At 37.2% G+C, this 13,677-nt stretch overlaps 1 protein-coding gene across 5 annotated transcripts in view; it reads left to right on the forward strand.

The window, feature by feature from the left end:
• The window catches only part of PLD1 (phospholipase D1), a 212,015-nt gene that overhangs the window by 81,392 nt on the left and 116,946 nt on the right, over positions 1 to 13,677 (forward strand). For all 5 annotated transcript variants that reach the window (XM_007972100.3, XM_073023463.1, XM_007972101.3 and 2 more), the window contains exons 7-8: positions 6,819 to 6,877; positions 7,982 to 8,074. In XM_007972100.3, coding sequence (XP_007970291.3) covers positions 6,819 to 6,877; positions 7,982 to 8,074 — 152 coding nt within the window. The remainder of the gene's footprint in view (positions 1 to 6,818; positions 6,878 to 7,981; positions 8,075 to 13,677) is intronic.

Here is a 13,677-nt window from a genome sequence, read left to right on the forward strand (position 1 = left end):
AAATTAAGCTTGGGTTATGCAGCTGGCAAGCAGGGAGGGAGTAGGTTTCCTAGTGTCAGCAAACAATTAGCTCTGAGCTGTTAAAGGTAGGGTGTTTTTAAAGGTTTAGCCTTCAATTATCCAGAGGTCTGGATAACTGAGAATGCACTGGTTTATTGGATGTATGTATGCATTTGTATGAATTGTATTGTCATGGGGCTGTGTGCATCTATATTATATGTGTGCAGAACTCAAGAGTTGGTGCAATTGTGATTTGGCCACTAGTTTAGAGAATGGCATCACATAAACACATAAACAGAAAGAGGAAAGACCTTAGTGTATTTTGGAGAGGATGCAAGAGCAATTGGCTCCGTGAGTTTCTCATAACAGGAGCTGCCTCGCTGCTGCCTTGCAACACACAGTTTGGAGTCTTGTCCAAATATACATCCAGCTGGTCCCCATTGCACACAGCTGACCTGAGTCTAGGTCACTACCTGCCTCCTGCAGCAGCTTGCACTGGGGCATTCAATGGACTTGAGGGAGCTTCTATGTCTTGGTAAACCTGGAGAAGGGTTTTCTGAGGAAAACAGGAATTCAGATTGCACCAGAGAATCTCAAGAGAAGGATGATGGGAGGCGGGGGTTTCTTTTCTTCTGGGACTCAGTAACTTGTATTGTTGAAATAACACAATGAATAAGGATACTACTACTATTGTTAATAAAAATGATACCTCCTGTTGTGTTGTCTGAAATCAGACAACAGACAATTATTTAAATGTGTATTAGTACCCATATGCAATAATTTTCCATTTCTTTTACTTTTCTGCCTGCCTGTGACTTTACTTTTACTATTTCTTTTGGCTTTAACAGTGCTTGGTGAGTTCATTCTTCTCTTTTTATGTACTTTTCTACATTTGGGATTCTGCTATTGACTAAAGAATGTTTACGTTTAAAAAATGTTCATTTTAATAACTTTTCTGGTCATAAAAATATTTTCAAAGTTAAGCCATGTTGTATTTAGAAATTCCAGAGTGACCTATAAACATTTCCTTTGGAAGGGAAAGCCTCATTAGCAACTGGCTGAGGAGATTCTCCCTCTTATTTTCTTTTTCTATTTTTTTCCTTTTTATTTTTTATTTTTTTTGAGACAGAGTCTCACTCTGTTGCCCAGGCTGGAATGCAGTGGCATGACCTCGGCTCACTGCAACCTCCGCCTCCCAGGTTCAAACAATTCCCCTTCCTCAACCTCCCAAGTAGCTGGGACTACAGGCGCCCGCCACTACGCCCAGCTAATTTTTGTATTTTTAGTAGAGACAAAGTTTCACCATGTTGGCCAGGATGGTCTCGATCCCTTGACCTTGTGATCCACCCACCTCGGTCTCCCAAAGTGCTGGGATTACAGGCGTAGCCACTGCACCCAGGCTCCCTCTCATTTTTGATGGTTACTGAGATTATTCTCTCCAACAGCTAAATTGTTCAATATGATTCAAGCACAGGATACAATTTGATATACATTAATTCTCTAACATTCTTTTTCTTTAAATGTAGTCTGGCCTAAAGACTAGATCTGTAGGCCTCTGCGTCATATTTGTGAAATGAGATTGGAATCTATGTATTTTCTTCAATAATTGCGAGAAATATTAAAAACCTGTTTGTTAAAAATGCTTTACGGTCTGTAAAAAGGCATATTAAAAGTTATTTTAACATGTATATAATAAATTTACACTTTTATAAGTATAAAACAAACCTATTTTAAGTTAATTCAGGTCCTTAAGCAGATAGAATCATGGATCATAGGTCAAGGGACTGAACAGGATATGTTCTTAATCTCTATAGGACCATCCAGATCTGTGTTTGGAATAAGTGTGTTTAACAAATAGCTCAAGTGATTCTCACCATCAGGAGTTTGAGAACTAAACTAAAATGCTATGATCAGCTTAGAAATGTCTTGGTAAAGTTAGACTACTCTAAAAAGTGGAGATAGGGCTGGGCATGGCGGCTCATGCCTACAATCCCAGCATTTTGGGAGGCTGAGACAGGTAGATCACCTGAGGTCAGGAGTTCGAGACCAGCCTGGACAACATGGTGAAACCTTGTCTCTACTAAAAGTACAAAAATTAGCCAGGCGTGGTGATGGGCGCCTGTAATCCCAGCTACTTGGGAGACTGAGACAGAAGAATCACTTGAACCTGGGAGGCAGAGGTTGCAGTGAGCCACGATTGTGCCACTGCACTCCAGCCTGGGCTACAGGGCAAGACTCTGCCTTTAAAAAAAGAAAAAAGAAAAGGGGAGATAAATTTATTATAAAGGTGTTTGTATAATCGGATTTTTGCCAAAGGAATTTGGTTTAGGGTTCTAAGCACTGACATTATTTTTCTTAAATGGCCTCTGAAATTAGACATGGACAGTTCTTTCCTCTCACTTTATAGTCATTGGTTGGGTTTGTGCTCAGACTTTTCTCCCATGATTATGAAGACTTGGTCTGATTTTAATTCTTTTTTTTCCTTCTTATGCTTCTGCAGAACAGAGCATCCTAGTGTTTTCGTGTAGTCATCATCGGACAGTCCCCTCAGAGACTATGGGTGATTTGTTCAGTTTTCTTTGCTCATTTGTAAAATGAGGACAAATGTATTTCCCCTTTACTCTAAGCATAAATATGTAAAAAGATAGCAATATCTGAGTTGTGTAATAACATACCAAAAAAATCTCAAACAGGAATTCCTTTTGTATTCTGAAATTGTATTAGTGCTGGCTGTAGTAGAGAACTCACTAGCTAGGCATTTTAATTAGTAACTGGAAAATGTTTATTTTCCAGGGAATTAAAATAAGAGGAATAAGGAGCAGTAAATGTACCTTTTTCATACTTGAGATTAAAATCTAGAAATGGAACAAACTGTATAATTTCCAAGAGAAGGGCCCTAAGCTGATAGGATCATATCTCTACCTTGAAGTGAATCATTTAACTCATGTGACTCAGATTCCTTATCCCCAAGATGATGATTAGCTTGAAATCTTGGATAACACATGCCACAGATCAGTAATACTGTGTTCATCTCTCCCTTGTTTTGTAGAATGAACTTTAACTTGAGGGGAAGAGTAGGTAAAGAATAAACATGCATGCAGTGTTTTCATTCCAACAGGGAAAAGCTGTACTAATTTGAACAGCTGCCTTTTCAAATTAAGGGAAATGTTTTCTTTCTTACGATTGAGTCTTAGCATTTAGAAGGACTTTAGGCCTTTGTCCAGCCTCCCAGTTTCCTTCATAGATTAGATGTCCTCTTTGTTCCCTGCCTTTCCTGGAGTACCTGAGTCTACAAGGACATTGCCCAGCTCGATGCTCTTACCTTCCTTGTATCTGATAATTTCCCACCTGGCCATTTACTTGAGTTTTTGCTACCTGGGAAATAAAAGGAGCCTCTGAAAGTCACCCTTCTCTTACAATACAAGGATGGGTGGAAGGGGCAGTGTGTACGTGATTGCCAAGTGATTTTCAGGATTTTTTGTTACCCCTCGGGTTTGTTGTTTGTCTCTTGACATAGAAATATTTTTGCTTCTCTGTTTCTCTAACGTTTTTAGTATCCAATTGGTAGATCACGTTGGAATTTTTTACTTGAGACCACTTTCCACCTAGTGCCAAGAACATTATTGCATTGCAACATTATTTCAGTTGTATTCATATTTTACAAATTCCTTTGCCAAAAAACAAAGACAAAAAGGTATTGATTATACATTACTCAAAAGATCAATAGAATAAGCCCCGTGAAATACTGTTAGGCTAAATTGATCTTTAAATTCTTATTCCTGAGAATCGCTTGCCCAAATGGAGAATAGAATTCTTATCACTGAAGACGTACTAAGAAGTTTAGACAACATCATCTTTGTTAAATTTTAATTTTTATTAGTTAGGTTTGCCTCTCAGTTGACCCTGACACACTTACTTTCAATTTGATAACTCTATTAGAAAAACTTTTATTGCCAGATATGTTCTTTTCTATATAATAGGCCTGGTTCCTTCTTAAAATCTCTCTCCAGTCAAACTTTACTAAGCCATTAGGATAAATTAAATTTCATATTAATGTGTAACTTTCAATTTTCTACATTATTAATGTGTGCTTATCTACTTGGCTGAGACTCTTTACACTTAGCAGTTTTGTTATGATGCTCCAAAAGTTACGATTTCTGAATGATTTTGGAGAATATTTCTGTTGTCAACTATTTGATGATAACAGCTATGTAAATAAGAACTTTTTTTCTTATTTAGATTAGTGGCTTCCTTGATTTTTGTTTTCATTTCCTGTTCTTCCCTTCGGTCGTTCTGGGACTTTGCAGAAGTTAGTTATGCGTCTGTAGTAGAGTATAGTCTTTAAATGTAAAGTAGGACTGACATTATTTGTCTGCTCGCTAGAGATAAAAGTTATGACTTAGGATTTTAAAATATTTTGGATTTTATGGCTGGCAATCTGTGAGTCATTTCCAATAACCCATAGGTTACTACATTTTCCAATTAAGAAGCGTTTTCACAAACCAGATAAAAATGCATGATACTGAGTGAATCACTGTTTTATGTAAGAAATGAAATGTAAAGACCTTGAGGTGTTTTTGTTTTTGGTTTTTCTTTTTTGAGACAGTCCCGCTGTGTCGCCCAGGCTGGAGTGCAGGGGCACGATCTCCGCTCACTGCAAACTCGCCTCCCGGGTTCAAGTGATTCTCCTGCCTCAGCCTCTGCCTCCTGAGTAGCTGGAATTACAGGCATGCACCACTACACTCGGCTAATTTTTGTACTTTTAGTAGAGATGGGGTTTTGCCATGTTGGCCAGGCTGGTCTTGAACTCTTGACCTCAAGTGATCCACCCACCTTGGCCTTCCAAAATGCCAGGATCACAGGCATGAGCCAGTATGCCTGGGTGAGACCTTGACTTTTTAAATTCTCAATTTAAAAAATGCTGTATGAAGATACCTTTGACTTAGGATTTTAAAAAGATAAGTCCTTTTGAATTTTAAAGACTATTTTTTGCAAATAACCCCAAGAAAAGAGAAAAATGCAAGCATTTAAATTAACCTTACAAGGATAGATAGTCTTGAGATATTTGTAATTTTTTTTTTTTTTTTTACAAGAGTAGTGTTAGATATGTCCAATCACATATAAAACTGTCATGGAAAACTTTTGTTTTGTTAATCCCATTTACAAACCTAGATCAAATGCCCCTGCCTCTGTGATGACATCATGTCAGCTAGGAGGTGGTTGCCCTCCACTACTCTATAACTCTGTAACCACTTTCACATGCATCTAGGGTGGTTCATCCCACAGAACTTCACTGAGGGGAGTGTTTTCCATATTTGGTCTCCCGTCTGCTTCCTAATGCTGGGAGAGTATCCTTTTAGTCTCTGTTGTCTATCAAGGCTGTTATTGACATGGTCTAAGGAACTGAACTTATTCTTGGTCACTTTTTAAAAAAATCTGCAAATCTGCATATGCTAACCATTACATAATGTTGATTTGTTTTTCCCTCTATGCCTCCACATTTACATCTGGCTCTCACCTACCTAGAATATGCAAGGAATGCAATTTGAGTTAGATAAATGTTGAATGACTTTTGGTTTTTGCAGCTTAGTTTTGAGGGCGCTGACTTTGGTCTGCCTTCATAATGAGTTAATCATACTGAGTTAATTCCTTCTTAACTGTGTGATCTTGGACAACTTACTTGACTTCTCTAAAACAGAGGCCTGCAAACTAGGGCCCGTGGACCAAATCCTGCCCATTGCCCATTGCCTGTTTTTGTATGTTCTGTGAACTAAGAATAGTTTTTATATTTTTAAGTGGTTGAAAAAATCAAATGAATAATAATATTTTGTGACACATAAAAATTAGATTATCTTCGTGTTTTATATCCATAAATAAGGTTTTATTGGAACACAACCACAGTTATTCATTTATATATGTGTCTATGGCTATTTCCGTGCTACAACAGCAGAATAACTGCAAAATGAAATGTATGCCCACAAAGCCCAAAATATTTACTGTCTGGCTCTCTGTGGAAAATATTTGCTTATGCCTACTCTAAACCTCAGTTTCCTCATCTGTACAATGGGAAATATAGCACCTGCTTCAAAGGGGTTTGAGATAATGCATGAAAAATGGTTAGCATAACACCAACACATAGCACTCAGTAAGCACAGCCACAGGTGTTGTTATAATATTTACAGTTTTTAACCTTCCAATACAGTGAAGGTGGGCCTAAAATTCTCTTCCTCTTCAACTCATTAAAAATAATTCTTTTTGTTATGCCTGATGTTCAAAGCCCACTCTCTTTTCAGCCTGTTTAATTTTTCATTTTTTCCTTCATCTTACTCACTGTAACCCAACTGTACATCCTATAACCTTTTTGGACCTTCTGTTCTAGCCCCCATTCATCTCCCATTTCCGTGTGCCCAAATCGAGTCCATCTTCCAGGTCCTGCACCAGTATCACTCGCTTCTCACATTCTTTTATTGTTTGAGTGTACACTGTGCCACACAATATCCACCCTGCACAACAAAAACAAACATGAAAGAATATTGGGAATAGACTCTCTCTCTCTCCAAGCTTCATGAGCATTTTATCTCTATATCTTAGGGCACACATCACTCTTTTGAGATTTAGAAGATCTAGTAGGGTGTGTCTTCATTATTTATATACTTCTAATCTGCACTCTTTTAGGGCAATGCCATTATTATTGATCTCTGTAGTCTGTGGAACACACCAAACAGTATTTACACACAGCTATACCTAATACATGTTTTTTAATGCATAAATTTGAGTTGTTTTGCTTGCTAAAGATGGATTTTTTTGCCTCTTTTCAGACAGAGTTTCTTGATATAAGCCAGCTATCTTTCATCCATGATTTGGGACCAAAGGGCATGTAAGTTGCAATAAACCTTGAAAGAGAAGTATGAAAAGTTGATATGCATTAACACTTAATATAGCAGCATGCCATGGTGATGGAGTCCTCCTGGCTTTACTGCTAGCTTCTCTTCTCCCCAGTAGAGTTAAAGCAACTGATGGAATTACTCATACAAATCAGAGCATCTCCCGTGATAAACAATGGTAGCAACTGCTCCACTGTCTTTGTCATGTGCTTACAGCACAGATTCTTTCTAACCCAACAGTGGAAGTGTCCAATACCTATAGCAAGTATGATGTGTAGGAGAATACATTAAAAATCAAATATTTAAGATCTCCTTTTATAATCCCTTATAAAGTTAAATGTTTACACTCATTTTGATGATTACTTTAAAATAATACTATGTAAAATATATGTTGTATAACCAGATGGAAGTTTATGATTTTCCTTCACAATATTAGAGCTTGAAAACATAAAGAGCTTAACTTTCAAGCTCTAGTTAAGAGCATTGTTGATAGTTGTTTCAAAAAGTTTTTTTTTTAAGTTTAGCCTTTGTTACTGCTTTTTCTTGTCACATTTTTCAGAATTAAGATACTGTTTTCAAAACTAGTAGCTGTGCTCTGCTTCCTTTGGCATGGCTCAATTAGCTCAACTAGTTTGTTAGTTTGCTAGAACTGTGTGTGAAGAGACACAGGGATGTCCTGGAATCTGTGTGTGAGATGCACCATGGTCTCAACAGCAGGTGAAGCATCCCTGTGCAGGCATGTGGAAATGCATGGAGTCTTTTTTTAGTTTGTCACAGTGTCACAATGTTGAGGAGGGAGCACTCAACATTTAGAGCCAGGAGACAGAATGCTTAAGGTCCTGTGTAGTGCACAACAGAATCACACCGCCCTGAATGCTGAAGGGGCTATATCTTACCAGTATGTCTCAGGGTTCATCTCTAGAGTACCCAGCCTAACAATTAGGGTACTGAGCTAGTTGAGAGCGAGGAGGAGAGAGTAGGGAGGAAAGTCATGTGAGAATGAGAGATGGTTTATTTAGTCCCATGTTGGGAGGCTATACAAGCTAAGTGGGAGCAGGAAATTTGAAGGTGATGGGTTAATTTTATGTCTCTTTCAGAGAAGGTATGATAATGAAAAGATCTGGAGGACACAGAATACCAGGCTTGAATTGCTGTGGTCAGGGAAGAGCCTGCTACAGATGGTCAAAAAGGTAGGAATTAGTGAGTTTTGTGTGTTTGTTTGTTTTAATACACTGGGTATTTGGGTTAGTTTTACATACCAGTTTTAAATTATAAATCCTTTAAAAGCCATGACAGAAGAAATTTTTAGTTATATTTTAAAATCCAAGTTGCAGCATTCATTTAAATATTCTACCCAAAGCTGAACTTGTAGGCTAAGTGTACAAATTACATTCATGAAAACCCAAGGACACAGAAGGCACAAATTGCCAGCCAAAGAAGATGTACAGATGGCCAGTAAGTATACAAAAAGATGCTCAACATTACTAGTCATTATGGAAATGTAAATCAACTCCACAGTGAGATACAATTTCACACCATTAGGATGGCTATAATCAAAGAGATGGACAGTAACAAATGGTGGTGAGGGTGTAGAGAAACTGGAATATTTTCTGTAGAGAAACCTCAGATATTGCTAATGGAAATGTAAAATGGTGCAGCCACTTTGGAAAACAATCTGGCAGTTCTTTAAACTGTTAAACATAGTTACCACATGTCCCAGCAATTCCAGGGATTCACCTAGGAGAATTGAAAAAAATATGTCTACACTAAAACTTTTCCATAGCAGTATTATAATAGCAGTATTATGGATAATAGCCTTACAAGTAGAAACAATTCAAATGTTCATCAATTGATGAATGAATAAACAAAAATGTGGTATTCCCATACAGTGGAATATTATCCAGCCATAAAAGGAATAAATCACATCAAGTTAAAAACCTTCTGCACAGCAAAGGAAACAATCAGCAAAGTGAAGAGATAAACCACAAAATGGGAGAAAATACCTACAAACTACCTGTGTGATAAGGGATTAAGAACCAGAAAGAACTCTATAGGGGAAAAAAATCTAATAATCTGATTTTAAAATAGGCAAAATATCTGAATATACATTTCTTGAAAGAAGACATACAAATGGCAAACTGGTGTATGAAAAGGTGCTCAATATCATTGATCATCAGAGAAATGCAAATGAAAACCACAATGAGATATCATCTCATTCCAGTTAAAATGGCTTTTATCCAAAAGACAGGCAGTAACAAATGCTGGTGAGGATATGGAGAAAGGGGAACCCTCATACACTGTTGATGGGCATGTAAATTAGTGCAACCACTATGGAGAACAGTTTGAGGTTCCTCAAAAAACTCAAAATACAGCTACCATATGATCTAGCAATTCCGCTTCTAGGTATATACCCAAAAGAAGGAAATCAGTATATCGAAGATATATCTGCACTTCCATCTTTGTTGCAGCACTATTCACAATAGCCAAGATTTGGAAGCAACTCAGGTGTTCATCAACAGATGAATGGATAAAGAAAATGTGGTACATATACACAATGGAGTACTATCCAGCCATAGAAAAGAATGAGATCCTGTCATTTGCAACAACATAGATGGATCTAGAGGTCATTATGTTAAGTTAAATAAGCCAGGCACAGAAAGACAATCTTTGCATGTTCTCAGTTACTAGTGGGAACTAAAAATTAAAACAATTGAACTCATGGAGATTTTATCAGAGGCTGGGAACGGCAGTGTGGAGGCGGGTAGTGGGGATGGTTAAGGGATACAAACAAATGGGATAATTAAGATCTCGTATTTGATAGCACAACAGGTGACTATAGTCAATACTAGTTTAATTGTATGTTTTAAAATAACTAAAAGTATAACTGAATTGTTTGTAACATAAAGGATAATGCTTGAGGTGATGGATACCCCATTTATCCTGATGTGATTATTACACATTCTATGCTTGTATCAAAGTACGTCATAAACCTAGTAGGTACCCACAGAAATGAAAAATAAATTAAAAAAAAAAAAAAATGAAGACCACTGATGGTCATGGAGTTTCTTTATGGGGTGATGAAAATATTCTGACATAAGATGGTAGTGACGGTTGCACAACTTTGTGAATATGCTAAAAATCTTTGCATTGTAAACTTTTAAAAGGTAAGTTTTATGATATGTGAATTCATCTGAATAAAAATTTAAAATTAAATGAAAAAGCATATGAAGTTCTGATACATACTATAATGTGGATGAACCTTGAAAACATGGTAAATGAAAAGATCCAGATACAGAAAGGCACATATTATATGATTCTTATTTATATGAAATATTCAGAATAGACAAATCTGTAGAGACAGAAGTAGGTAAAGGGTTTGTTTCCAGGGAATGGGGAGGAGGTTGCTTTCTATTAATTTGATACTGGTATGGGGTTTATTTTTGGGCCAATGAAAATATTTTGAAACTAGATAGTGGTGATGGTTATACAACTTTGTGAATATGCTAAACATCAAACTAAACTGTACACTTTTTAAAAACTTAAGTAAAATTGTGCAGACTTCAGGGATGGTAATTTTAGACTTATATTTGTGAAAAATGTTTATCATGGTAAGTGTAATATAGACAGAAAACTTTATTTTATGTCTACGTCTTACCAATTAAAAACTCCTTGAGGAACAATATTTTCATCTGATTCTTATCTGTATCCCCCAAGTTTGGCACATAATAGACAAAAACTGTTGCAATAACAATGTACTGGGGTTTTGAAAAACTATTAAAACACTTAAGAAATCAGTTATAAATATTTTATCTGTATATATAATATTTCCCCCAAATTGAAAATGATAAATGTGGAATTGAGCTATGTGTATATTCAAAATATATAAAATTAATACTGGCCCGCCTGGGCGACAGAGCAAGACTCCACCTCAAAAGAAAAAAAAATAATTAATACTGGCGTCTACCTTTACACATATCAATTTAAGATATACTGCCAACAAAAAATACCATTAAGTTGGGCCTTTACTTTGTGGACTTTGAAAGGACAGAAGAAATTACAAGGAAAAGATCAGAAGATTAAAGAAAATTGAAAATTTTTGTAAAGGAAAAAAGTTTTACTAAAATAAAAAGGGAAATAATATACTAAAAAATATATTTGATTTCAAATACACTTCTCTAACTTCTAGAAACTTGGGGATTCCTTCTGACCATTCCTCCCTAGTAATTAACTGCCCAAATCAGCTGCTACATGCCAACCACAGTTTTCAGACTGTAACCTTAAGCGTTTGTGATTCTTTGACCAAAGATTCTGTAGGCTGTCAGAACCCACCTGTCTGTGTGCACAGCAGTCTGGGAAGTGTCAGCAGCTCCCCGGAGCAGCCATCAGCCAAGAACTGATCAGAGTCCAGCGCCTGCTCCTCAGGTGGGGTGATTCTGCAGCATTCTCTGCACTGTGTCCCAGCACTCCTCAGCTGGGTTACAGCACAATTGCTCACAATAAAACGCATGAAAATCCACTCTCTGTGGCTTCCTTCCTTGCTCTTTCTTTCTATCCTTCCCTAATGGTGCTTCCTGGTGCCCCCTTATTAAACTCCTTTGTATACATCCGTATCGCAGAGTTTACTTCTGGGACAACTCAACCAACCGAAAGCATCAGCTCAAGGAATGGAAGCCATGGTCTGGTTTATTCAGTCATTTATCGAGTGCCTAATGTATGCCAGATGGTGACATACTCTTGTGAAAAAGTAGTGAACAAGATGAAGTCTCTGCCCTCATGGAGTTCTATTAGAGGGGAAATGCAGGCACTAAGCTGACAATTAATGTAAATTGTATAAATTCAGGTAGCGATGAGAGCTTTAAAGGGGAAAAATGTTCTGTGAGGGATTTGGGGATTAGAGAGGGTGACTTTAGCTCTGGGAGTCAAGGAACGGCTCCCTGAAAAACTGACATTTGGATTTAACCCTTATGAGAAGCAGCAGCTAGGAAAGGTGAGGGAAATACTTTGTTACATAGAAGAAATATGCCCCCTCTTTTTAAACTTTGGATTAAATTTATTATTATTATTCTTATTATTATTATGCTTTAAGTTCTAGGGTACATGTGCACAACATGCAGGTTTGTTACATATGTATACATGTGCCATGTTGGTGTGCTGCACCCATTAACTAGTCATTTACATTAGGTATATCTCTTAATACTATCCCTCCCCCTTACCCCCTCCCCACAATAGGACCTAGTGTGTGATGATCCCCTTCCTGTGTCCAAGTGATCTCATCGTTCACTTCCCACCTATGAGTGAGAACATGTGGTATTTGGTTTTCTGTTCTTGCGATAGTTTGCTGAGAATGATGGTTTCCAGTTGCATCCATGTCCCTACAAAGGACACAAACTCATCCTTTTTTATGGCTGCATAGTATTCCATGGTGTATATGTACCACATTTTCTTAATCCAGTCTGTCACTGATGGACATTTGGGTTGATTCCAAGTCTTTGCTATTATGAATAGTGCTGCAATAAACATACGTGTGCATGTGTCTTTATAGCAGCATGATTTATAATCCTTTGGGTATATCCCTAGTAATGGGATGGCTGGGTCAAATGGTATTTCTAGTTCTAGATTCTTGAGGAATCGCCACACTGTTTTCCACAATGGTTGAACTAGTTTACATAATAAGTCAACCAGGACAATCTAAAAAGATATTATCCTCCCTGGAATGAAATGTATCATCACTGTAAATTGTGTACATCTTTCTGTGAAGATTAAAGCCCTGGTTCCATATTAATAATAAGTATCTTCTGAGTCACATTTTTGGGATTTAAAATACCAGAAAGCATATATAGAGGAAAACATATAGTTGAAAAAATTAGTTTAGAAAGTTTCTCACAGTCACAGGGTTTTTTTTGTTTTGTTTTGTTTTTTTTTTTGGAGACAGGGTCTCACCTTGTCACCAAGGCTGGAGTGCAGTGGTACGATCTCAGCTCACCGCAGCCTTGACCTCCTGAGCTCAAGCAATCCTCTCACCTCAGCCCCCCAGGTATCAGGGACACAGGTGCGTACCACCACACCTGGCTAATTTTTGTATTTTTTTGTAAAGATGGGGTTTTGCCATCTTGCCCAGGCTGGTCTTGAACTCCTGAGCTCAAGTGATCTGCCCGCCTTGGCCTTCCAAAGTGCTGGGATTACTGGTGGGAGTCACAGCACCTGGTCAAGACAACTATTTTATTAATGTCTAAATGAGACTTACTTTTAAAGGTGATACTCCTTCATAACTTTTTTTCACTTGTACCCATAAAAATACATTCTGATCACTTTTTAATGTATTCTATGACAAATTGTAGTAAGGCAAACAAGGAAATTGAACCTTCAATCAGGTCTCATAATGACCTTGTCTGAGAGGTTAGTTTAAAAAAAGACAAACAGAGAAAACATTTCTTCCTACAATATAGAACATCTGCTTAAACAGCACATTTATTGAGCAGCTTCTCTGCACCTGGTAGGAAGTTAACTTTCTTATCTCAAATAATGTCTTAAGAAAAAGAGATATATAGATGTTAAGGAATAAATTTAGCATTTATTATGGTGGTACAAAAGTAATTGTGGTTTTTGCTATTATTTTTAATTTCTTAGCACTTTCTTACTTAGCGTTTAGTGAACTCTGAGCTGTACCAGTAATTAAAATTTTTAGACAGTGATAGTGTCTAAATGGTTTTATTTACTCTCTGGAATCCATTCATCCAGCCATTATTTAGGCGAGTTGGTGGCCTTGCCTGAAAGCTTGCTCTGGACTGCTAGA

This window comes from Chlorocebus sabaeus, chromosome 15, assembly GCF_047675955.1.
Source record: "Chlorocebus sabaeus isolate Y175 chromosome 15, mChlSab1.0.hap1, whole genome shotgun sequence".
Classification (NCBI taxonomy): Eukaryota; Metazoa; Chordata; class Mammalia; order Primates; family Cercopithecidae; genus Chlorocebus; species Chlorocebus sabaeus.